This window comes from Rhinoraja longicauda, chromosome 18 (assembly GCF_053455715.1).
Source record: "Rhinoraja longicauda isolate Sanriku21f chromosome 18, sRhiLon1.1, whole genome shotgun sequence".
NCBI classification, from domain to species: Eukaryota; Metazoa; Chordata; class Chondrichthyes; order Rajiformes; family Arhynchobatidae; genus Rhinoraja; species Rhinoraja longicauda.
In genome coordinates this window covers 4,212,161-4,238,557 of record NC_135970.1, presented here as the reverse complement: position 1 = coordinate 4,238,557, position 26,397 = coordinate 4,212,161, and the positions used below count along the sequence as shown (strand labels likewise).

The following is a 26,397-nucleotide window of genomic DNA, read 5'->3' as shown; positions in this document are numbered from 1 at the left end:
ACGAATGGCTGAATGCACACTGTGGAGTATCCATCAAGAGTGACTATATCAGATACTGTTCTCAGATTACTGTGATCCATTGGTAACTTTTCCCCTTGTCATAATGTACACATTGGCATTTTATTGATTGTTAATGCTATAAAGATGATGGTGATATATTTGCCATGTGAACTTCTTCAAAGGTAAACATGGCCTTTTGAAAATGTTTGCACCTCTAAAGTACATTGCTTGTATCTCAGTTCAGAATATAAAGCCATAGAGTATAATGAAAATAAAAGGTAGACACAAAATGCTGGAGTAACTCAGCGGGTCAGGCAGCATCTCTGGAGAGAAGGAATGGGTGACATTTCGGGTCGAAACCCTTCTTCAGCATCTGCAGTTTTCTTTCCTACACAATGAAAATAAAAGGTTACATTGTGAAAGCACAAAAGAACAAAATATAAAAGTCAACAGCATTTTGCTGCTGATTGTTCCAAAATTAAAATTGAATGGTATTATTTTCCAAAGATTTTGACTTCAAAATAATTTGGTACGAGAAAGATTGAGATTCACTTTGTCCTATTGTCCTATAAAGCATCACATTATTGAACTGGACTGTGTTGTGTCTTGAATTCAAAATGAATCCTCAATTACCTAATCATTTCTGTGTCAGGAAGATACGCACAAGAGCTACATTTCTTGGGTTATGAAGCCATCTGAATCCAGATCATTAAGTGGCTTAGATAAGCAAATAAAGGAAAATATAATTACATTTTTCCATGCAGGCTCTCCGGAGCTCCACCATTTGTGGCAAACTCAGAAGAGAAGCTTGCTAAATTGATAAACAGAGGGGAGCTTCGCCTAGACAGCTCAGTTCTACAAAAGATTAGTGATGGTGGTAAGAAAAAAACATTTTATAATTTTGGGGCTTTTATTTAGAACAAAGTCAATTATTAAGCATGAACTTGGTCTTGTGGAGATTGAAAGCATGTGGAATGTCGTGCGAAAGGTTTAGATGGGGTGAAATTTGTCAAATGTGTTCAGGAGAGTTTCCTCTGACAATGTGTAGAGGGCCCCACAAGGAAGAGGGCCACGCTTGATCTAGTCTTGGGAAATTAGGCGAGGCAAGTGGATGAAGTGTTCATGAATGAGCCTTTTGGGATCAGCGACCACTGTTCTATTAGGTTTAAGATAGTTATGGATAGAGGCAGGGCGTGCCCAAGAATTAAATTTCTAAATTGGGTCAAGGCCAACTTTGAAGGTATAAAACAGGAACTCGCTCGAGTTGATTGGAATAGGTTGTATGAAGGAAAAGAGACTTCAGTAAAGTGGGATGCTTTTAAAAGTGTGTTGATGAATCCACGACATGCATGTTCCTGTTAGAGTTAATGACAAGGCAGGTGGACGTAAGGAAGCTTTGGTGACGAGGGATGAATAAGAAGGAGGCAAATATAAACAGATGGGATCAAGTGAATTTCGGGAACTGAGGAGCAAGAGCCACAGGGGGTGGCTCTTGCAGATGACAGTTAGTATTACCATCAAGGAGGTGCTGAAGGTCCTGACACATATCCATGACTGATCAGATATATCCGAGGACACTATGGGAAGCTCGAAGAGAGATTGCATGAGCCCTGTCTGAGATTTACGAGTCGTCATTAAATTCAGGTGAGATGCAAGAAAATTGGAGCTTGGCAAATGTTGTGTCTCCATTCCAGAAAGGCTACTGGAAAAAGCTAGGGAACTACAGGCCAGTGAGACTGACATCTGTAGTCAGAAAGTATTCTGAGGGATAAAATATACATGTGTTTAGATGGATAATGACTGATTAGAGATATTCTGCATGGTTTTGCCTCACAAACCTGTTTTTTTAAGATGTGACCAAAAAGGTTGACGAGGGCAGACCTGTAGATGTTGTACATATGGATTTCAACAAGGCATTCGACAAGGTTTTGCATGGTAGGCTGCTCTGGAAGGTTAGATTGCATAGGATCCAAGGAGAGATAGCTGGATGGATAGGCGATTGGCTTGATGGAAGGAAGCAGAGGGTGGAGGGGTATTTTTCAGACATGAGGCCTCTGACTAATGGTGTGTCTCAGGGTTCAGTGCTGGGCCCATTACTGTTTGTCATCTATATCAATGATTTGGAAGATGAGAACATACATGGCATGATTAGCAAGTTTCCAGACAACACTAAAGTGTGTGGTATTGTAGATGGTGAAGAAGGGTGTCAAAGATTACAGGATCTTGATCGATTCGGCAGGTGGGCTGAGGAATGGTTGATGGAATTTAATACAAAGAAATGTAAGGTGTTGCTTTTTGGGAAGACTAATATGGACAGAGAATACACAGTGAATGGTAGGGCTTTGGGGAGTGCTCTGGAGGGATCTAGGAGTACAGGTGCATAGTTCCATGAAAGTGGAGTCACAGGTGGATTGGGTGGTCAAGTTGGGAGGTCATGTTGCAGTTATATAAGTTGGTGAGGCCACATTTAGAGTATTGTATTCAGTTTTGGTCACAATGTTATAGGAAAGGTGTTGTCAAGCTTGAAGCGGTTCAGAGAAGATTTGCCAAGACTCGATGGACTATAGGGAGAGGTTGAACAGGCTAGGGCTTTATTCCTTGGAGCGCAGGAGGATGAGTGGTGATCTTAGAGAGGTGTACAAAATCGTGAGAGGAATAGATCGGGTAAACGCACCCAGTCTTTTGCCCAGAGATGGGGAATCAAGAAGCAGAGGGCATAGGTTGAATGTGAGGGGGGAAAGATTTAATGGGAACCTGTGGGGTAATTTTTTTACATAAAGGGTGGTGGGTGTATGGAACAAGCTGCCAGAGGGAGTAGATGAGACAGGTACTATCGCAATGTTTAAGAGACGTTTAGACGGGTACATGGATATGGTAGGTTTAGAGGGATATGGGCCGAAAGCAGGCAGGTGGGACAAGGTAGATGTTGGTCGGAGTTGGCAAGTTGGGCTGAAGGGCCTTTTTCCACGCTGCATGACTCGATCGCTAAGAATTGTAGGAATTGAATGTTTATTCGGTCATTTGTTTATTCCAGGTTCTTGGCATGTGGAGTTGTTGCTTCCTCATTTAAAATTGCTCTTGTAAATTATTTGGAGTATTTTTAATGGGCTTAATTTGCATATTTAAAATATACTCAATTGTTCTGAGATTGCCCACTTTTTTAAATAGTTCATGAGCAGTTACAGTGGTTCATTAGCAAAGTTTGTTTTGAAAATATGCAGGCCACTGAAGCAGCAGAGGATGCTCATACTGGAATTGTGTTGACAACTCGTAGAGCAAATTACTGAGCTACATAACCAATTTGCAGTGTAGTAATGAGGGCCTCAATCACATTGGAGCCAGCCAACTGCCTCACGGAACAGCTGACCACAGCCTGTGCGATTTCGATCATTGTAAATAGAGCGGGTGCAGTTTAGTTCATTGTTGATTTAAAGAAATTAAGTTTTAATGTCAGTAGCCTTTTCAGGAAAGAATGAATGTTGCATGCAATAAATGTTAAAGTACTGTTCTTAATATCTTTGTTTCCATCATCAAATAAACCCTTTTATGTTTTCTACAAAACTGCATGGATAAATGGTGTTCAGCTTTTCTATTTCTGATAAACGATGTTGCTGAAACAAGTCGGGTTCACTAAGTTTTCCTTGTTCTACTTGCAGCAAAGGATGTGCTCTCACGTCTCCTCAAAGTGGATCCTGCCCATAGAATCACAGCCAATGAGCTCCTTGACAACCCATGGGTCACGGTAAAGCACAGGCTGATAATTTCACAATTTCTATGGATTTTGGGGAATGGAGGGATCTGCATCACGTTCAGGCAGAGGAGATTAGTTTAACAGCATCATGCTCAGCACGGACATTGCGGGCCAAAGGGCTTATTCAGTTTAGTTTACTTTAATGTCATGTGTATCGAGGTACAGTGAAAATCTTTTGTTGCGTGCTATCCAGTCAGTAGAAAGACAATACATGATTACAATTAAGACATTTACGGTGTATAGATAATGTTAGTGCAAGGTAAAGTCAAGTCCAATCAAAGATAGTCCAGGGCCACTAATAAGGTAGATAGGACTGCTCTCTAGTTGTGGTAGGATGATTCAACTGCCTGATAACAGCTGGGAAGAAACTGTCCGTGAATCTGGAGGTGTGCATTTTCACGCTCCTATACCTTTTGCCCAATGGGAGAGGGAAGAAGAGAATTGTTCTAGTTCTTTGTTCTATTACATATGAAAGACATACTGTGGCACCACTCACTACATACAGAAGAGCTTTTCCAAATGCATTCAGACATTTCAGCTGCTTTTGCATGCAGGGCCACCTATAACAGTGGATTCCATAATCTGGTCACGATTTTTGAAATTGAAGATTAATTTTTAAAGACTTGTGTATCTGAACACCTTAATTATTTTGTCTGCTCTTTATTTCAATAATATAGTATTTTCTGTCATTGACATGAACTATACATTTTTGTCCTTGATCGATTATCCATCATTTGGCTCAATTATTTAATTTTTATTCTTTTACAGTAATCTTCTTTACACAGCATTCACAATGTACGATTGAGCATAATTTGAAAATTTGAACTTTATTTGCTTTTGGAGCTTCAAGCTCTTGTGCAAACCTGTGCTTCCAGGACCCTGTGGATTTTATGTATTTAGCTCATTATGTGAAATCAGAACGTCAATATGCATAAGTTGGAGTGATGAGGTCAGATTTGATCCAGTACATTGCTTCTTTTTATTGTATTGATCCCATCCTTGAAATCTTACTTTTTTAATATAGGGAACATTGCCTATTGGTTATGGTAGTGGATTGTAAATGGGGTATTTGTGAATCTAGGATCTAACGTAACAGGACATAATACTGAATTAGATCAATCTGATCATTTAAATGCTGACTATAACGTGTACTTGACTCCTAATTCTCCTAATTCCCTTATGCTGACCTCTAACAGGCAGTAAATACTGTCTATTGTTCCAAACCAAAGAAATAAAATAAATTATATTTCAGTCTTTATTTTGGATACTATTGCATTATTTTATTTTTTATAAAGGCTGGTCGCAACAGAAAAAAAATAAGTGATTAGTGTTTCTAAGATGTGTGAAGTCTGCTTGAAATACCTTTCCAAGTACCTAGAGGTCCATTTTTCAGCTGGCCTGGGGTGGTTTTGCATCTAACCTCACATCTAGAAATTGATAGCCAACAAGTTTTTTAATACAAGCATAATTTGTTCCTATGAATTGTGAGATATATATTATAATTTAAATTGTTACATTTATTTCACACGTCACTAAAATCTTTCTTTCATCCAAGGAGAAAGATCCGACTTTTTCTATTATATTGGGTGCTTATTGGAGTACAAATGCTTTTTTCAGGATGTCACTTAGGAAATGCAAAAATATTCATGGTGAAAGTTTGTAATGGAATAAAAGGTAATTTATGGGATCTATCCTTAGATTTACATTTAATAAGGTTGTGGCATACTCATCAATGACAGAACTATTGAACTTTGTTTATGATTTACTCTCACTTCAGGCAAAAAATTGTAATTCATCTCCAAAGTCAGTAAATTAACATTTGTTACTTCTCAATGGAATTGATGTTTCATCCTGAGCTCAAAGTATAATTAAGAATGCCAAATGATCTAATTGTCAGAGCATAATCACAACTAGGTAGAAAGGCCAGTGACATGTTTTAATTTACTGCCATACTAAAGTCATGAAACATAATCCTTGAATTCCAGGGCGATACTACAGCCACTCAAAGGCCATCCAATGTGCTTGAAATGATGAAGCAGTGGAAAGATGACCTGGATGGAGATGAAGATGGATCCAATTCAAATAGTTCTCTACCAAACAGTGTTTGCCAAAATAGTCGGACTAGCCAGGAAGATGGAGAGAGTCCTACCAGCAGCAATGATGTCTCTGATAGTCCCAGAGAAATTGATGCTGGCAATAATCAGTCCTACACTCCACCAAAGCAGGTAAAAATTGCATGCAAAGATTAAATGGAAAAATATATATCAAAGGAGAAGCTCTCAGCTCCTCAGGTGGATAGTTCTGGATAAATTTGTAGCAAAATGATTTTGGAAGGTGTGATTCTTGTTCATAGCTGGTCTTGGAATCTTTGAATCATGTAGCACCCAAATCGGCCTTTCAGCCCAACGTCCATGCCGATCAAGATGCCCATCTGAGCTAGTCCCATTCACCAGCATTTGGCCCATATCCCTCTCAAACTTTTCTATGTTCAAATATCTTTTAAATACATGCCTCAACTATTTTCTCTGATAGCTTGCTCGCTCCATATACCCACCACCCACTGTCATAGTCATAGATAGTGTGGGAAAAAATTGCCCCTCGAGTACCTTTTTAAATCTTTCCTCTCTCGTCTTAAATCTATGCCCTCTAAATTTTGATTCCCCTTCCTCTAAAAATATTATGTGCATTTACCTTATCATGTGGATGTGTTCATTGCAATATTCAAAAAGCAATGCATTGTTTACTCTGTGTCTAAGCGAGATAGTTTCTTTGTTGACCTTGAATTCCACAAAATTTTTACGTGTTGTAATATGAAAAATAACTAGCAAAGAAAGCCACTGAATGAAGGTCACTTTGTGCAACTGCAACCAGTTATCAATGGCCCTGGGACTACCTGGAGGCCAGTTGGCAGCTGTATTCTCCAGGGATTGGTGTTTGGACCTTGCTGTTCAATGTTGATAGTAATGATCTGGAAGTGTGTTTGGAGAATTGCTCAAAGTTGGGAAGCTTTGAATATTTTGCTGTGACACTGGATAAGAAGAAAATACTGCATTGTGTAGATATCGATGATGTGGACATGGATGTGCATTTAGCACATAGTATTTTGTAATGAGAATCATTTTCCAAATACTAGGCAGCTTACTGAGCAGGCAAGAATCTAGTGCATTCTTCTGGCCAGAGCTGTGCAACCTACTTTTTTTAGCAGAGGAAGCAATAATGTAAACAGCTAAAGTTCTTGTGCTTCATAGAAGATCTCTTCCAATTTGGACCACAGTAATGCTACCAACTACGTACTGATACAGGCAGCATACCATGATAATAACTGACAGGAATATCCAGTGCTGCTAATAAGGATCATGCAGTACCTGCATGTTACTGCTGCTCTTGTATTTCTGGTTACCCCAGGATTATATCAGACTGCAAAGTTTCATCCTCTCACAGAGCCCCAGTTGCATGTCCTCTCTCAGAACCCCAGTTACTGTGCTCTCTGTAAACTTTCAACAATGTTGGCTGCATTACCTTGAAACCAGCCTGGTTTTCTTTCCCAGGCTTCATTTAAACTCTGGGTTCAATGGAAATGTATTATTTCATTTTGTAACACTTAAAGAAAATACGATTTAAATATGTGATGGGGCATTAATGGAATAAAATCTAATGATCTGAAAAAAGTTGCCAGTCAAACAAAATCCCTGACATGCTGGAGTAAAGGAGTTTCACTGTATACTCTTAGAATGTTTTCTCATCAGTTGCTGTTTCTGCAATTGGTTTTGTTTGTTTGTAGCATTGTGTTTATTGTTCTCATTATTTTCTTTATTTGATTAGAAATGAAGTTTTACAACTTCAAAATAAAATTATAGTCTTACATTTTGCAGCATTTTTAAATGAGATCACAAACGCTTTGTGTCAGCAAATCTGGCACTTTAGCACATGCATATGCACAGATACTGAGATGTGCTCAATGAGATCTGGCAGCATATTTGCATGTGGCTTTCATGCTTTCTTTACAATTTTCTTCAAAAATAAATCTGGCACTCAATTTGGCATGAGATTTGTTTCACCACCTGCAGCAGTCTTGTTGCTTAACTAAGCAACATTGGTAAATGCATAATTGAAGTTGTCATTTTCCAGAGCGTTAAGAAGAATATCATTGCTGCCTTTCCTGGTGATGGGCCATTTGCTATGAAGAAAACTAACAAGTTCAGCAATAATGTGAGTCCCAACAAATTATGTAAAATCAGATTGAGAATGAAAGAGTTAATTTAAAGAAAACAGATGATTAGAATTAAGCTATTAAAATTAAAATTATAAGAATGTTCATTTGATATTATTTCGACAGTATGAGTTTTCACTTGAAATGACCACTGCAGTTGTGATTATATTGACTTGTACTTTACTGGAATTTTAAACACCAGCAATAAAGATAAAGACGTTGATTTTCAATCTATGGAATAATTCATTTTTTAAATTTACGCCTGTGCTTCAAGTTCCAAGAGTTAAAATTTAAATTTTGAATTTTTGTTAATTTGTCCCAAATATGTTCAAGATTCAGAATGATGTTTGGGTAACTTTGTGATGTTATGTTTCATTTGTTGTAACACATGGCCATGAAACAGTAATATTCAGCACTGATCACTTGTGCTACCCAATTTGAACTGACCAAGTACATTAAAAATTTGGATTCCCAGGTTCAAATGATCACCATTAGCAATAGAACATGTATGCATTGTGGTGTTGTAGTGAGTCCAGACGAGTGGTTTTATTGGAATCCTTTATTAGTATCAAAACCCGTAACAAACGCGACTGACTTCTTCCTGGACAAACACTACTTTACTTAATAATCTAATCTCTAATCTGGTTTGGCGCCAAGCATTTAAATACCCCGCGCTTCCTTAACCCATGACCGTAATCCAATCCGAGGGTTCTATTACCTGGCCAATCCCTATGTCCCTACATGACCCCCCCAGAACCCTCGAAACCATACCTCACGGGCGGCCGAACCTCCCGCCCAGAACGTGTACGGATAGGGGAAACCGATACCCCCAGTGTGACAGGAGGCGGGGGGGACGCCGCCGTTGGAGGCGATGGGAGGTTCACCGGAGCGGCGGGTGCAGGTGACGTGGGGCACTTGATAAACAACGGCAGCCCGGGACCAACCATAGGCGGCGGAGGCCCAAAAGGTGGTAAACTGGGCGCCGCTGACGGGACCAGTCGAGCAGCCACAGGCCGGCCCCGGCGCGGCGGCTGAGCCACCGACACGGGGAGGTCCTGGTCTAAATGGGCTGGCTTGAGACGGGACACTGAAACCAGCTCCTGACGATTTCCTACCTGCAAGGTGAAGGTTACAGTCCCTCTTTTGAGCACCTGGAACGGGCCCTGGTAAACCGGCTGCAGAGGGGGACGGTGGCAATCTTTCCGAAGAAACACGAAATCACAGCTCCGCAATTCCGAAGGAACGTGAACTGCTGTGCTTCCGTGACTAGAGGTGGGGACTGGAGCCAGAGAACCCACCCGTTCCCGGAGGGAGCCCAAGACTGACGTGACGGATGGCGGCAAGGCGGGAATGGAAGGGAGAATATCGCCCGGCACCCGCAGGGGCGAACCGTAGACGAGCTCGGCCGAAGATGTGCCCAGTTCCGCCCGCGGGGCCGTACGGATGCCGAGGAGGACCCAAGGCAGCTGGTCAGCCCAATCGTAGCCAGTCAGGCGAGCACAGAGGGACGCCTTCAGCTGCCGATGGAAACGCTCAACCATCCCGTTGGCTTGGGGATGATAGGCGGTGGTCTGCTGTAATCGAGCACCATACAGCTGCGCCAGCGCGGCCCAGAGACACGAGGTGAACTGGGCTCCCCGATCTGTGGTAATAATAGCCGGGACCCCGAAACGAGCCACCCAATGCAACGCCAGGGCCCGTGCACAGGAGGCCGCCGAGGTGTCCGACAACGGGAGCGCCTCCGGCCAACGAGTGAACCGATCAACCACCGTCAGTAGATGAGTGTAACCCCTAGAATAGGGCAATGGACCCACCAAATCCACATGGATGTGGAAAAAACGGGCGGGGGGAACCTCAAATGTCTGGTGCGGGGGCTGGACATGACGATGGACTTTGGAGGTCTGGCACGGAATGCAGGCGCGTGCCCAGGCTGCCACCTGCTTCCGCAGGCCATGCCAGACAAACCGGTCGGCCACCATGGCTGAAGTCGCCCTGATGGACGGATGTGCCAGGCCATGAATGGCCTCAAAAACCTTGCGCCGCAGAGCGGCCGGCACCACCGGGCGAGGACGTGGGAGAGTAACGTCGCACCACAACTTGATACCTGTGGGGCCACACGCCACCTGTTCTAAACGCAGTCCCGAGGTTGTGGAGGCGTACACCGCGGCAGTTCCTTCCTGGCGCTGAGCCTCCGCTAGCTCCTGGAAATCCACATGGTCACCAACCACGGCTACGGAGGGAATGGCCGGCCGGGACAGGGCATCAGCAACGGCATTCAACCTACCCGCAATATGACGGACATCGGTCGTGAACTCCGAAATGAGGGTTAGGTGCCGCTGCTGGCGAGCCGACCACGGATCAGAAACCTTAGCAAAAGCAAATGTCAAAGGTTTGTGATCCGTGTAGGCCACGAAAGAACGGCCTTCTAAAAAGTAGCGGAAGTGCCGGACTGCTAAATACAGGGCCAGGAGCTCCCTATCGAACGCACTGTACTTGAGCTCCGCCCGAGAGAGCTGCCTGCTGAAAAACGCAAGAGGCTGCCACTCACCGTCAACCTGCTGCTCCAAAACCCCACCCACTGCCACGTCTGAGGCGTCCACCGTCAGAGCTGTGGGGGCGGAGGAGCGCGGGTGCACCAGCATGGTGGCATTGGCGAGGGCCTGTTTGACCGCAACAAAAGCCGTCTCCGCAGCTACGGACCATACCAACTCCGCGGGGTTACCTGCGAGACACTGAAAAAGGGGACGCATAACCCGAACTGCTGCAGGCACGAACCGATGATAAAAATTGACCATGCCCACAAATTCCTGCAAGCCCTTGATGGTAGTCGGGCGGGGGAAAGAGCGGACCGCGTCCACCTTAGCTGGTAAGGGAGTGGCACCGGCCGGAGTAACCCGATGACCCAAAAAATCCACCGCGGACAGGCCGAATTGGCACTTGTCCGGATGGAGAATCAGGCCATGGTCTTGCAGCCTCTGGAACACGGTGCGGAGGTGGACCAAGTGCTCCTGGACCGAACGGCTGGCAATCAATATATCGTCTAAATAAATAAAGACGAACGGCAACCCTCGACCCACCCGGTCCATCAGACGCTGGAATGCCTGAGCTGCATTTTTAAGGCCGAAAGGCATTCGCAACCACTCAAACAGTCCGAACGGGGTGATGGTCGCTGTTTTCGGAATATCCGGCGGGTGGACCGGGATCTGATGGTATCCCCGCACCAAATCAATTTTTGAAAATATTGTAGCCCCCTCCAGGCTAGCTGAAAAGTCCTGAATGTGTGGAATCGGGTAGCGGTCCGGCCGTGTTGCCGCGTTGAGTCGACGGAAGTCACCACATGGTCTCCACCCCCCCCTACCCCCTATGTCCCTACAGTGTTCTGATTTTGAGTATACAGATCAATTTGGGAGGCTAAATAAAGGAACTCGTCAGTTGATCCAAAACACCAGGTTTGGGTTAGACAAGTTAAATATCAATATTGGTATAATAATAGAGTGTCGTGTTAACCTAGAATTAGTGATTATGCTTTCAATTTGTTTTATTCAGCGTATGATTGAGTCTGATGATTTCTATCTGCAAGGGTAGTCGAGACAGAATTCTCTCATTGCACCGAAGTGTGCTCTAAAACATGATCTACAAGGCAGTGGTCTAAGGAAATAGTATTGGGGTGGTAACTCTTTTAATGACAAGTGCTAACACAATGGTTGTAGTCGGCTTATTTGTTCTAAGTTTCTGTGATTAATTTGTCAAAGCCAGTTTGGAACATCCTTGGGTTCTGAATTGTGCTACATAAATTTAAGTTCTTCCTTTGTTGTTTATGCTATGGATAAAGTCATAGGCAAAGTCTGTAACATACTTTGATGAATGACTTATTCCTATGCTTCTTCCAATACTGCTTTAAAACAGGGGAGTTGAAATGTGTCTCAGTGAACTAAGAATAACTCTCCTGAAGCTTCCTAACCTCTATTCACTGTGTCTCTTGGCATCAAGACAATGATTAGAAATGCAGAACATTGAAGATCAGGAAAGTAAAGCTGCATCACTACTTTCGTGCATTATATGCTTTCTGTAGTTCTTGACTGAAGATGCTGGAAAGAAAAAGACTTGTTAAATTGAAACCATTTAATCCTACATGTTCCTTCTGTGTCATAATGTAATCTAATAATATAGATGCATGTAAAATAAGAACAAAATAGAGCTATTAGAGAATGGCTATGTGGAGTAGATTTAAAATCATAATTAAAATGATTGTGACAAACTTCAACATCAAGAGTAGCTGCAATAAATGGTATTCAATGCAAGCTTGGATCATGGGATAATAATCGCAATTATGAAGAGGTTATAAAGGTTGTCTGGGAGAGTAAAACATAGGGTTGATATAAATCTATGTGGAAAACCTCATGCGTGATAACTTCAAAAACATTTAATTCAAAATATGTTTTTAAATATCAGATTGTTGCCAATATTTTTTCAGTATATCACTGCACTATTTTCAGGGAGTGGCCTCTGCATTCTTGGCATTTTTCCTCCAATAGACACCTTTCATCCCCTGAATTTCCATGGACGACTTCTTTATAAAGCACAGTTGTGAAGTATACAGTTGTGAATTGGTAAAATTAAACAGCAGGATACACCCGATTCAATCCATACACTTGTGCATATTAACTGGATATCATCCTCTTCCAGTGTACCAGTATGTATAGTGTTAATGCCCCTCCAATCTTTCTAAAAAAAATTGATCAAGTTAGTAAGACACGACTTGCCATGTATAACCCCTTGTTGACTGTCCTTAATTCCAAGTCATTTATATGAGGGACCACAAGGCGGTGTGCTCACCTTCCTGATCAATTCACTCTATACCTATGACTGTGTGGCCAGTCACAGTTCCAACTTCATCTTTATATTTGCTGACAATGCCACCATTGTTGGACGAAATACAGATACTGTTGAGTTTAGGAGGGAGATTGATAGTCTGATTGTATAGTGCCAGAACAGCAACCTTGCTCTCATCGTCAGTAAGAACAAGGAACTCATTGTTGACTTTAGAATAGGAAGGCTAAGGATCCATAAACCTGGCTTTCTTCAATGGGTCGGTGGTGGAGGGTCAACAACTTCAAGTTCCTGGGTGTGCATATCTCTGAAGATCTATCCTGAACCCAGAACATTGATGCAATCACAAAGAAAGTCCATCAATGCCTCTACTTCCTTAAGATTGAGATTTAGTATGTCGACGAATACTCTCTTGAATTTCCTGGGGTCTACGGTAGAGAGCATGTTGACTGATTGCATCACAGAGTGGTTCGACAACTTGATTGCCCAGGAATGAAGGAGATTACAAAAAAATGGTGGGCACTGCCCAGTTGATCACGGGTACTGACCTCCCCACCATCGAAGGGATCTGCAGGAGGTATTGTCTCAAAATGGCAGCCAACATCGTCAAGGACTCACACCACACTGGCCAGGCTCTAATTTCACTCCTGCCTTTGGGAAGAAGGTATAGAATTCTGAAGACTAATGTCTAGGTTCAGCAACAGCTTCTTCCTAACAACCATCAGGCTATTGAACGCTATGAACTCCAACTAAACTACAAACTGCCTGCATTGCACGAGGGACTGTGAGTTTTTTTTGCACTATATTGGGTAATTTCTTTATTTATTATTTTATCTATTGAGCACTGTGTTTACAAACCTGTTGTGCTGCTTTGCAAGTAAGAATTTCATCGTTCTGTTCCGGTGCATATGACAATAAAACACTCTCGACTCCCATTAACCCATTCTCTTCCAAATGGGAGTAAATCCTATCCTGAAGAATCTTCTCCACTACTGATTTGAGGCTCACCAGCCTATAATTGCCTGGTTTCTCTCTACTTCCTTTCACAAATAAAGGAATGGTAGCTACTCTCCAGTCCTCTAGGACTTTGCCTATGGCGAGAGAAGAGACAAAGATATTCATCAAGGCTCCAGCAATCTCTTGCCTCTCTCAATAACGTGGGATAAATCCCATCAGGACCTGGGGATTTATTCAACTTAATGTTCTTTAAGTGCCCCAACACCACCACCTCCTTAATTGCAAACTGCCCTTGCATATTGGTTTTCTCCAAACTGATTTCACTGTTGTCCATGTCCTTGTCCTTGGTGAAAACAATGAAAAGTACTTGTTTATACCTCATCCTCAGACTCCAAGCACACATTGCTTCCTTTATCCTTGAATGATCCTACCTTCTCCCTGGTTATCCTCATGTTTTTGATATAGCTATAAAAAGCTTTGGGATTTTATTTAATTTGACTCGCCAAAGCCATTTCGTGACCCCTTTGGCCCTTCTAATCACCTGCTTGAGTTCAACCCTCCTATCTTTATATTCTTCGAAGGCCTTGTCTGATTCTAACCTCTTAAATCTTACATGCACTTCCTTTTCCTGTTTGACCAAATTTACAAGCTCTTTGGTCATCCAAGTTTCCTTTACTTTGCCATCCTAATCTCTCCTCCTCACTAGAACATGCCAGTTCTGAACATTGATCAACTGATCATTAAGCAACTCTCACTTGTCAGATGTGGACTTACCCAACAACAATTGCTCCCAGTGTACCCTCCCAAGCTCCTGCCTAATAACATTTGCCGTATTCCATTTAGCATCTTCCCGCAACGTCCAGCCTTTTCCCTATTTAAAACAATCCTAAAATTTATAGAGTTATGATCACTATCTCCAAAATGCTCTTCCACTGAGGCCAGGCTTATTTCCCAACACAAGGTCCAGTATGTTCCCTTCTTGTGTTGGACTAACCACGTAATGTTTCAAGAAACCCTCTTGGATAAATCTCACCAAATCTGCCCCAGCTAAGCCTTTGGCACTGAGCAAGTCCCAGTCAATATTGGGAAAGTTAAAATCACCCACTAATCTGAAGAAGGTTCCCGACCTGAAACATCACCTATTCATATTCTCCAGAGACGCTGCCTGACCTGCTGTGTTACTTCAGCACTTTGTGTCCTTTTCTGTAAACCCCCATCTGCATTTCCTTGTTTCTAAACTAAAACAACCCTGTTGGCATCTTTCGATAGTCTGTCTGCATATCTGATCCTCTATCTCCTGTTTGCTATTTGGGGGGCATTACAATCCCATTAGAGTGCTTGCACCTATCTTATTTGTAAGCTCCATTCATACCACCTCAGCGGACTAGCCATCCAATATGTCCTCTGAATGCCTGATCAGTAAAGCAGCATGACCTTTCTGCCTCCTCTCGATCATGTTTGAAAGATCAAAACCGTAACACAGCTGCCAGTAACACAGCTGCAACCACATTTCTACAATGGCCACAACATCATAATCCCAAGCATCAATCCAGGATCTAAATTCATCTGTTTTCTCTATAATATGCCTTGCATTTGAAATAAACACACTTCAACTCATCGGAGTCCTAACCTCTACTTTCCCATCACTCCTTCCAATTTCTGGGCGACTACTGTTTCCTATCTGCCTATCTAGTTAAAACGCTCCTGAGTGGCATGAGCAAACCTCCCTGCAAGGATACTGGTCTCCCTCCAGGGCTCTTGTACAGAGCACCACTGCCCCAGATGAGATGCCAATAGTCTAACCCCTGCCTCCTGCGCCAACTCCTGACCCATGCATTCATCTGTCCTATCTTCCCATTTCACTGGGAGTAATCCAGAGATTACTATTCTCAGGGCCCTGCTTTTTAATCTTCTGCTTAACTCCATATGTTCACTTTACAGGATCTCATTCCACTTCCTACCCATGTCATTTGAGCCAACCTGCACAACTTCCAGCTGCTTGCCCTCCCCGTGAAAATGTTCTGCAACTGCTCTGAGACATCCTGGACTCTGGCACCAGGGAGGCAACACACCATCCTGGAGTCTTGTTTGCTGCCACAGGATCTCCTATCTATGCCCCTAGTCTTCTATCACTGTGGTTCTGACTTTTCCCTGTGCCTCAGAGCCAGGGTCGACACTGCAGGCCGGACCACTACTGCTGCTCTCCTCTGACCGGTCCTCCGCCATAACAGTATCCAAAGGACAATACCTGTTGTTGAGGGGAATGTCCCCAGGGAATTCCGGCATCTCCTGCCTACTGTTATTGTAACAAAAGGAAAAGTCTGTGATTAATAAAGAGACCTCTGTGATTTACATAGCCATTTATGCAGACCATTGAAAAGTGTAGTTGGGAATTTTTTTCTTAAAAAAAAAATAAATACTAATTTTTCAGGACCTGGCCATTCATGTTCCATAGCGTTGTTGGGAGGGCGTTCCAGAATTTAGATACTTTTCAGCGATGGAGTAACCATTGTACGTGATATGGATATTGTGCATTAATGGTGCAGGGAAGACATGCTCCTGATGTGCGCTTTGCAGTCAGTAGAAATGCTATGGGTTTTGGGACAAGTTGTTTGTTCAACTATGGCTATGTTCTGCACTGCAGCCGCTGTGCCATGTGGATGGGCTCATTGGATTTCTGGTTTATGGTGGATGCCAGAGTGGTGGATTTGTGATGGTATTGCCATTATATGTCAAAGTTGGTGGCTAGACTCTTGTTGGAGATAATTAATATCTGACATTTTTTGGATGTGAATGTTATTTATTAATTTGGAGCCCAAGCCAGAATGTTTTTAGTAGCTTGCGTGTGCAAGCTTGGACTGCTTCTTTTGCTGAGGAGTTACAAATGGAATTGAACATTTTATCAGTTAATTTTCAGTTCAGTTTTTGTTTATTACCAAACAGCCCATTTTTGACGTGTTATGAAAAGGTCATTGACATAACAGTTGAAGGTGATTAGAGGAATCCTGTCCTGAAGAGGCCCTGCAGTACTGTCTGGGATTGGAATGATTGATCCGCGGCACCCACTCTCATCTTTCATCACCTGAGGCATGACACTGAGCCTGGAGTGTTGTTTGCAGTTGATGCTCATTGTTCCTAGTGTTATCAGGAATCCTTGATGCCACCTTTGGTTGGATCCTGCCTTGATGCCAAGAGCAGTCAATCTCCCCCCCGCGTCAGGTGAGATGTTGTGCGCATGACATTGATGTGATTAGTGGTGCCCTTGAGAATTAATAGTGAAGATTGTACATTGCCTCCAGAAGCTGTCTGTCAGAAATGAAGGAAAAGTATGCAGTGTGACCAACAGCATAATTGGCTGTTTGACTGACTTTGGGGGTGGGGGAAGGAAATGTAAAAATGGAATATGCCTGGAAGTGTTCAGGCTGATCTTCCAATGGTCACTATTTGATCAGAGTAATCTAACCTGCTAGAAATGGCATTTCTGCACAAATTTTACAAATAGTCAAATTTCTAGGTGCTGATGTCAATTGTTAGCATTCTGTGATTCCTTACATAAATGAGCTTTATACCTATATTATTCTGCTGTAGTCGTCGACTGGAGGAGGGGCAGGGTGGGAGAACAAATATGTAATTAGTGGTACACGTAAAGGAAAATATCAGTCCCCTGTGTTGCTTGGAGATTGGTTTACAGAATGTAGAGAAAAGTATTTTCCAGGGCAGATTGTCCTCTCATGCATGGCACCACTATGCTATTGGATAAAATTGAGTTCTACAAATGTCCCCAAAGAACGTTTGAATAGCCCTGTGCTGTGGAAACTAAAGTCGGTGACCACTGCAGCCATTAATTATCTTTAAAGTGAAATTGTTCTACTTGCTGCATGTAATTTATTAAAGTCGTATTTATGACTTAAATGCGGGTCTGAAAGGTAAAAGTATAAATTCTCTGGATAATGCAAAGAATGAAATTATGGCAAACTGTGAAACTTGGAGCATTTAGGCAGGTGAAATGAGCAGATAGAGTCATAGAGTCCTACAGCACAGAAAGAGGCCCTTCGGCCCATCGTGTCCGTGCCGCCCGTTACCAAACACAGTCTAATTTTAATCCCATTTTCCCGCATTTGGACCGTAGCCCTGAATGTTGTAGCATTTCAAGTGCCCATCCAAATGCCTCTTAAACGTTGTGAGTGTTCCCGCCTCCACCACCACCCCAGGCAGTGAGTTCCAGACTCCAACCACCCTCTGGGTGAAAAAGTTATTTCTCACATCCCCCCGAAACCTCCCTCCCCTTACCCTGTATCTATGTCCCCTCGTTGTTGAACCTTCCACCAGTGGAAGAAGTTCCCCGCCATCTACCTTATCTATGCCCCTCATGATCTTGTACACCTCGATCATGTCCCCTCTCAGCCTTCTCTGCTCCAGGGAAAACAACCCCAGTCTGCCCAGTCTCTCCTCATAGCCGAGGCCCTTCATCCCTGGCAGCATCCTGGTGAATCTCCTCTGCACCCTCTCCAAAGCTATCACATCCTTTCTATAATGTGGTGACCAGAACTGTACACAATACTCCAGCTGTGGCCTCACCAGTGTTCTGTACAATTCCATCATTACCCCCCTACTTTTATATTCGATGCCCCGGCTAATGAAGGCCAGTAACCCATATGCCTTTTTAACCACCCTGTCCACCTGTCCTGCTGCCTTCAAGGACTTGTGTACCTGTACTCCAAGGTCCCTCTGTACCCCTGTCTTCCCTAGGGTCCTTCCATTCATGGTGTACTCCCTCTCCAAGTTATTTCTGCCAAAGTGCATCACCTCGCACTTTTCAGGATTAAATTCCATCTGCCACTGCTCCGCCCATCTGACCATCTCATCTATATCTTCCTGCAGCTTGCAGATCCCTTCCTCGCTATTCACCACCCCCCCTACCTTTGTGTCATCTGCAAACTTGCTGATCATGCCCTGTACGTTGACATCCAGATCATTTATGTAGATTACAAACAGTAAGATATGTGACTGAATGCAAAGAAATGCAGTATGATTCATTTTAGCAGGAATCTCAAGAGACGAAATGAGCTAAGTTGTATAATTTCAAAGGAGCTGTGGGAAGTGAAAGTATCTGCATAAATCTTTGAATGTGCGTGGTAACATGATGATTCTGGACGTCAAAAGTAGAAACAGATGAGGAAAGCAGAGAAGGCTATGCTGAACCTTAAAAAAATTGATTTGCTGATAAATGTAATTAAATATCTGTCCTGGTCCATCCACGTTGATGCTATGGTCAAAGCACGGCAACACCTCTACTTCTTCAGAAGACTAAGGAAATTCAGCGTGTCTCCAATGAGTCTTACCAATTTCTACAGATGCACTGCAGACAGCATCGTATCGGAATGCGTCACAGTTTGGCATGGCAACTGCTCGGCCCAAGACCACAATCAATTGCAATCAATCAGTTGTGAATACAGCCCAATTCATCACACACATCAATCTTCAATGCTTCAATGATACTTTATTGTCACATGTACCTAGGTACAGTGAAATGCTTTGTTTTGCATACACCCCAGTAAAATCAGGTAGCATAGCTCTCCTAGGCAGTACACAAGTGTCGCGGCAGCAATGTCACAAAGGTTCACTGAACAGTCCTATCTACTTCCTGATGCCGCATGTGGAAGCAGCCCCCCTCCCCCAATCGTTCTCAGTGCTCCCCACAGCCTGGACCCCCGAGAAGGGTTCTTGGCGGCCCTCCTCACTCTCATCGGCCCTCCTCGTTCTCTGACGGCACTCTCTTGGCTCTACAATAATCCCCCCCCCCCACAAAAATTGTAGCAGGATCTTGATTGGTAGGGTATGTGGGCTGAGGAATGGTTGCTGGAATTTAAAACAGAAACATGCGGTGTTGCATTTTGGGTATTCTATCATGGGCAGGACCTACACGGTGAATGGTAGGGTTCAGGGGAGTGTTGTACAGCAGAGAGATCTAGGAGTGCATCACTCAGAGTACAGTGCTTTCATCACTCAGAGTACAGAAATTGGAAGTTTATGTTGCAGTTATATAAGATGTAGATGCAACCACATTTAGAGTATTATGTTCAGTTTTGGTCACCATGTTATAGGAAAGATGTTGGAAAGCTGGAGCCAGTTCTGGTAGGCCTGAGCTGTATGTAGGGATTAAGCAGGCAAGGACTTTATTCCTTGGAGCGCAGGAGGATGAGCGGCAGGCAATCCTATAGAGATGTACAAAATCATGAGAGGAATGAATCGGGTAATACACAGTCTTTTGCCCAGAATAGGGAAATCAATAACGCTGTGAAAGGAACCATGGAAGACAAAGGGAAATATTTTTAATGTCCAGCTGCAGGGTAGTGCATGGGAAATATTTGGAGGTACAGACAAAGAAACACTGATGCATGCATTGTTCCAACCTGGCACTAATTCACTGGAGAGATGATAGTGACATCTGATTTTAGGTTCCAGGTGGATCCTGTCAGGATCATGGATAGTGTTGGATTCTTTGTAATTGTGAGGGAACAGAGATTCGTATCTTGTGACAACAGAAGTACAACACAAAGCTACCTCACATCTTCATTTACTTTTTGTATCATTAAATTCCCCTCAACCCTGGCTTTCTATATACTTTACTCATTTACCCATTTTTCACATCTATGTTTTCTATGTTTCTACTCACTTCCCAAAGTAAATGTGTTGAATCCTTCAACATTACCCAGAGAATACATCCAACCTATTAACTGCTTCTTCACCAAGGCTGCCTACTCTCACCTTGTGACATTGCCTGAATCTGAGGCCATATGTTGCTGAAATCATTCTCCATGCCACAGTTACTGGTAGGCTGACTACTCCAAACATTTTCAGCTGGTCTTCAAATTATATAAACCAGTGGTTGTCAAAATTATATAAACTGTTACCCATCCAAAACCCTCTTGCCCTTAAATATCTTGCACCAATTCTTATTCACCCTTCGCTTCTCTACTTGACGACATACAATGGCTTCCAAATGAACAATTCCTTAATTTTAACATTCCTCAGGCTTCAAATCCCACTGTGGCCTCACCCCTCCATACCTTTAATTTCTTCAGACCTTGTGAATTCTGTGTTCCATTTTTCACATCTCCACTGTTGATATCCTCTTGGCCCTGAGAGAATGGTTGGACTTTTTAAGACTTAAGGGAAATCATGAATTTTGGGAATCAGGTAGGAAACTGGAGATAAGGTTGAGATAAGATTAATGTTACTGAATAGTAGAGTCAGCCCGAGGGACCATGTGACCTTCTCCTGCCGTCCGTAAACTGTGAAATGTCCTCCCTAAACTGCAGCTTCCGACCGCTCATCCTTAAAATGGTGCCAAAATCTGACATCAGTAAACATTGCACCTTTCATCCTGAAATATTAGGATAATCATTGAAAGAGAGAATGTCAAAAGACGTTGAGTTGATTAGATTTTTGTTACGCGCCTTGTGTGCTTTGCTTTTGTGAGTTTTTGTATATTGTTGACAGCAACAATGACGTGCCTAAGAAAGATGTGCCCATATTGGATGCAGTAATCCATAGAATATCATACAGCAGAGGAAAGGTGGGCTATGAATGTGGCCCCTTTGAATTGATGAGTGGAAAGCTCGAACCACCTTGACAAAAATATGTTTTGAGAATCAATTTGAAATTACGAGCATTTAACATGAAATGTCTATTTGATGTCAGTGAATACTTTTATATCTGAATAAATAAAATCCAGTATGCATGTTCTTCAAGAAGAAATTACTTGTTTGGATATTTTGAAGGTGGAGTTTGACAGATTCTTGATTAGTAAGGGTATCGGGGGTTATGAAGAGATGGCAGGAGATGGGGTTGAGAGGGAAAGATAGATTGAATGGTGTAATAGACTTGGTGGGCTGAATGGCCTAATTCTGCTCCTACAGCTCATGAACTTAAATCAAGTCACCGAGAACTTGATGTCCACTTTGGATATATTCACTCGACAAGTTTGGTGTCAAGGGAAACATTGCTAGGCTGACGCCATTGCTTCAGATATTCTTTTCATGCTTTGGAGAATGACATCGAGTGAGATATCCTGGAAGACTTTGGTTGACACTGCTTCGAATGTAAATGAAAGATACCAAAGCTAGTTTTGTTTTTAAGCTGATGCTGTTTCATTTCTATCAGTTTGTCAGCATTGGATTGGGGGGGAAGATATATATTTTTTAAGTTTTACCTTTTGTAAGAACTAACCATTGTAAGATAATTTGAAAAGTTAGACTGGAAACACTTGAAAACAAGCTAATTAGAAGGTAAAATTGGAATCAGGTTAAGTTATTTCAATATTTCTCGAACAGAAAGTTGAGGGATAAAAAGAACATTTTGTAGGACCTATTCTCCTGATGTTTACAATTATAGTTATGTTCAGTTATTGTTTACATGCGTATAAATGATATGTATCATTAGCTGTAAAAAAAAAATCTGTCCTGGAAACTTTGCCCTTTGTTAAAGAAATTTTACAATGTTTAGTTTTCCTTTATGAAGCATTCTTTTAAAGTCTAAGTGTAACTGTTTTTTGAGTTCGGTGGGCATTCTTTGGTTGAGGCTTTGTTTGGCAATTTTTATCACGTAACAGTCATCTAGGCGGCATGGTGGTGCAGCGGTAGAGTTGCTGCCTTACAGCACTTACAGTGCCGGAGACCCGGGTTCAACCTTGACTACGGGTGCTGTCTGTACGGAGTTTGTACGTTCTTCCCGTGACAGCGTGGGTTTTCTCCGAGATCTTCGGTTTCATCCCACACTCCAAAGACGTATAGGTTTGTAGGTTAATTGGCTTGGTGTATGGGTAAATTGTCCCTAGTAGTAGTATTAATGTGCGGGGATCACTAGTCTGTGCAGACTTGGTGGGCTGAAGGGCCTGTTTCTGCGCTGTATCTCTAAACTAAACTAAAAACTGTCTAGGCATGGAAACAAAATGTTAAGAATTTTGGAAGCTTGCTCTTAATAATTTAAAAGGATGTGCTAATTTAAATTTGTGCCACAATGCTGATTTCTGTACCAAAGAGGGGTTAAATTTAAAGTGTTCTGGGACATATTTTCATTGAAAGTGAATTTTCTACCTTCAACACTAAACTCCATTTAACAATTCATAAATCACTCCTGCTAATGTAGACTATGTGCTCTCAGTAAAAAATGATGTAATGGTGGATATACCTGCCACGTAAATAGTAGAAACAAAGAACTGCAGATGCTGGTTAATACACAAAAGGACACAAAGTACTGGAGTAACTCAGCAGGTCAGGCAGCATCCCTGAGGAACATGGATAGGTGATGTTTCGGGTCGAGACCCATCTTCAACTTAAGAGAGGTTTTATCACTGGCTGATTCCATGTTTGAATGGAAATGGGTCTGTGTTCAAAGTTGGTGCCTGTATCAGCTCATACTTTTTATTCACAAAATGCTGGAGTAACTCAGCAGGTCAGGCAGCATCTCGGGAGAGAAGGAATGGGTGACGTTTCGGGTCGAGACCCTTCTTCAGACTGATGTCGGGGGTGGGACAAAGGAAGGATATAGGTGGAGACAGGAAGATAGAGGGAGATCTGGGAAGGAGGAGGGGAAGGGAGGGACAGAGGAGCTATCTGAAGTTGGAGAAGTCGACGTTCATACCACCGGGCCGCAAACTGCCCAGGCGAAATATGAGGTGCTGCTCCTCCAATTTCCGGCGGGCCTCACTATGGCACTGGAGGAGGCCCATGACAGAGAGGTCAGACTGGGAATGGGAGGGGGAGTTAAAGTGCTGGGCCACCGGGAGATCAGTTGCGTTAATGCGGACCGAGCGCAGGTGTTCAGCGAAGCGATCGCCGAGCCTGCGCTTGGTTTCGCCGATATAGATAAGTTGACATCTAGAGCAGCGGATGCAATAGATGAGGTTGGAGGAGGTGCAGGTGAACCTCTGTCTCACCTGGAAAGAATGTTTGGGTCCTTTGATGGAGTTGAGGGGGGAGGTAAAGGGACAGGTGTTGCATCTCGTGCGGTTGCAAGGGAAAGTGCCCGGGGTTAGGGTGGTTTGGGTAGGAAGGGACGAGTGGACCAGGGAGTTGCGGAGGGAACGGTCTCTGCGGAACGCAGAGAGGGGAGGGGATGGGAAGATATGGCCGGTGGTGGGGTCCTGTTGTAGGTGACGGAAATGTTGGTGGATAATATGTTGGATCCGCTGGCTGGTGGGGTGGAAGGTGAGAACGAGGGGGATCCTGTCCTTGTTGCGAGTGTGGGGATGGGGAGCAAGAGCGGAGCTGCGGGATGTAGAAGAGACCCTAGTGAGAGCCTCGAGTTTTACCTTGTTTTGCATGCTTGATAAATTCAGCAAAATATCCAAAATTGTTTATCAAATACTCAGAGCCTATCCTAGTAAACCTATCTAAATTTAATTTAAACAATTAGAAGACCTGAGATTTTGGCAGAGGTGCTCTGCATATGTAACTTGGAAAACATAATTATTTTCAAACCATTGCTATTGACCCTGGGTGATAGTGAAATTTGAATCTTCCTTTTAAAAATTATTTTATGGTCAATTTTCACTTGTACTTTGGTTAATTTCAGCTTCCTGGGAGCAACAAGGCTTCTCCAAAACTAAGCATGAAACGATCACCATTGCAAGATAAACGAGCGTGGTCGCCCACACATCTGAACACAGCAATAAGATCTGGTTCAATCTCTGGTAAGCCAGAGCTACGTAGATCCATAACCCCAACCAATAATGGCTCTGGATATAAACACGCAATTAAGTCTACTCTCAAAACAAAAAAGAGCACATAGAATAAAGAATTTTAACAGCAGACCCACCCATCTTCAAAATGAGCAATTCTTCAAAAAGGACAATGGATTCAAGTTCAGGATGAATTTGGCTTTTTTTTGTGCTACTGACCACAATGAACGCTGATGGGCATAAAGCTTTTTTATTTAAATTTCCTCAATATGTTTCACATGATTTATACAAATTGCAACAAAAAAAAATTGAAACAAGGAAATTGTTTCACTTATTAACTTTCTTTAGGTGTACATTGATTCCTTTCGGTAGAGTCTGGGTTAAAGAGGTGTTAAAGAGGTGTTAATACTGTTGAAATCAGAAATAATTTATTTAAAGTATTTGTCTTTGTTCTGTTTGCACATTAGATGCACTGTCATTGCTTATTTATTTTGTTGCTCCCTGCTGAAAGTGAAGGAGCCAATGTTACCAGCAAGAATTAGAACATATTTTTCTGTACAGTTAGTTGTGTAAGCATGGAGAAATGTGTTTTTCATCAATTATTTAAAGGCCATGCATCCACGACAAGTATTCAGCCATTTTTAATCTCTAAATTGAATTGACTGCAGTGTTATTCTTAGGAGTTGCAAATTGAACAATTTGCTACTGATTTCTACAAAGGATTAAAACATGTAATATATGTTAGATAAAACAACCTCTTATTTTCTCAAGAATTAATGTAAAAATGTTCTTTATGTGGCTAATTGTAATGCAAATAAATTAGGTTGTAGCTGACTGTACATAGTACATTATTCTGTTTAAATGTGTTGGGTTGTCCTGAGATGCTTTGTAGAATGACATCATGCACCAGGAATCCCAAGATGTGTTAATTGTGCAAGTCCATCCAGATAACTGGAGAAAGGTTCAGATGAATGATGATTGGCCTTAACTATTATTTTGAAAGCATATGCAGGGCTTTTAATAGCAAATGGAAAATAGATTACGAAGGCTGTGATTTTTCACCTGTTATGTGATTCCAGTTATTTTATGAGCTGGTTTACCTTTTAATCCTTTCTTTCTAAAGTATTCATATTAGAAAGTTTTTTTTCTCAAGGTACTACTGTGCCAGTTGTAAATTTTACATTAAATATAAGCATTTTCTTAGCATGATATTAATGCTTAGCTACTATTTCATCATAACTCTGTAATAAGGATGCCTGTGGTTCAAGAGTATCATAAAAATGCTAACTATAAAATAAATTGTCTTTCTACAACCTACAATCTGAGCAAATACTGAGGAATGTTTGTGCTGTCTGTATTGCTGATCTGGGTCGAGATCTAGCACTGTAAATGTCTCTGAATCAGTTCATCATGCTATGACATGCTACTTGTTCAGATCTTCAGGGTCCAGGACATATTTGTTCCTGTCAAAGTGAAGGACAAGGCAGGTTGGTGTAAGGAAGCTTGGATGCTGAGAGAAATTGAAGCTTTGGTTAACAGTAAGAAGGAGGCTTGGGGTGGGTATTGGCAGTTGGGATCGAGTGTTTCCCTGGAGGAGTTTTGGGAACTGAGGAGCAAGCTAAAAAAGGAAAACAAGAGGGCAAAAAAGGGACAGGCTATAGCTCAGGCTAATGTACATTCAGGGAAAAAGGGTAACCAGAGATAGAATAGGATCCCTCAGGAACCAAAGCAGTCAACTCAGTGTGGAGCCACGGGAAATGGGTAAGGTTCTCAATGAGTATCTCTCCTCTGTTTCACCATGAAGAAAGGCATGAGGGCCGGGAAATTTGGGCAGTCGGTATTATGATTGAGGAGGTCCTGAAGATCCCGACTTGGTTCGCTTTCAGTGTTTTGTGGACAAACACATTCGGGTCCCTTTGAAGATTTTAAAGTGGATGACATTATATTTTTTCACATTATGTTCCA

General features: G+C 42.5%; 1 protein-coding gene across 15 annotated transcripts in view; it reads left to right on the top strand.

Annotated features, from left to right (window-relative positions):
• Nucleotides 1-25,736, top strand: part of stk33 (serine/threonine kinase 33) — a 106,253-nt gene extending 80,517 nt beyond the window's left edge. For all 15 annotated transcript variants that reach the window (XM_078414725.1, XM_078414727.1, XM_078414728.1 and 12 more), the window contains 5 exons: nt 765-877; nt 3,657-3,742; nt 5,737-5,976; nt 7,880-7,960; nt 24,327-25,736. In XM_078414725.1, the coding sequence (XP_078270851.1) occupies nt 765-877; nt 3,657-3,742; nt 5,737-5,976; nt 7,880-7,960; nt 24,327-24,542 (736 nt within the window). In that variant the 3' untranslated portion in view covers nt 24,543-25,736. The remainder of the gene's footprint in view (nt 1-764; nt 878-3,656; nt 3,743-5,736; nt 5,977-7,879; nt 7,961-24,326) is intronic.
• The last annotated feature ends 661 nt before the right edge of the window (nt 25,737-26,397 follow it).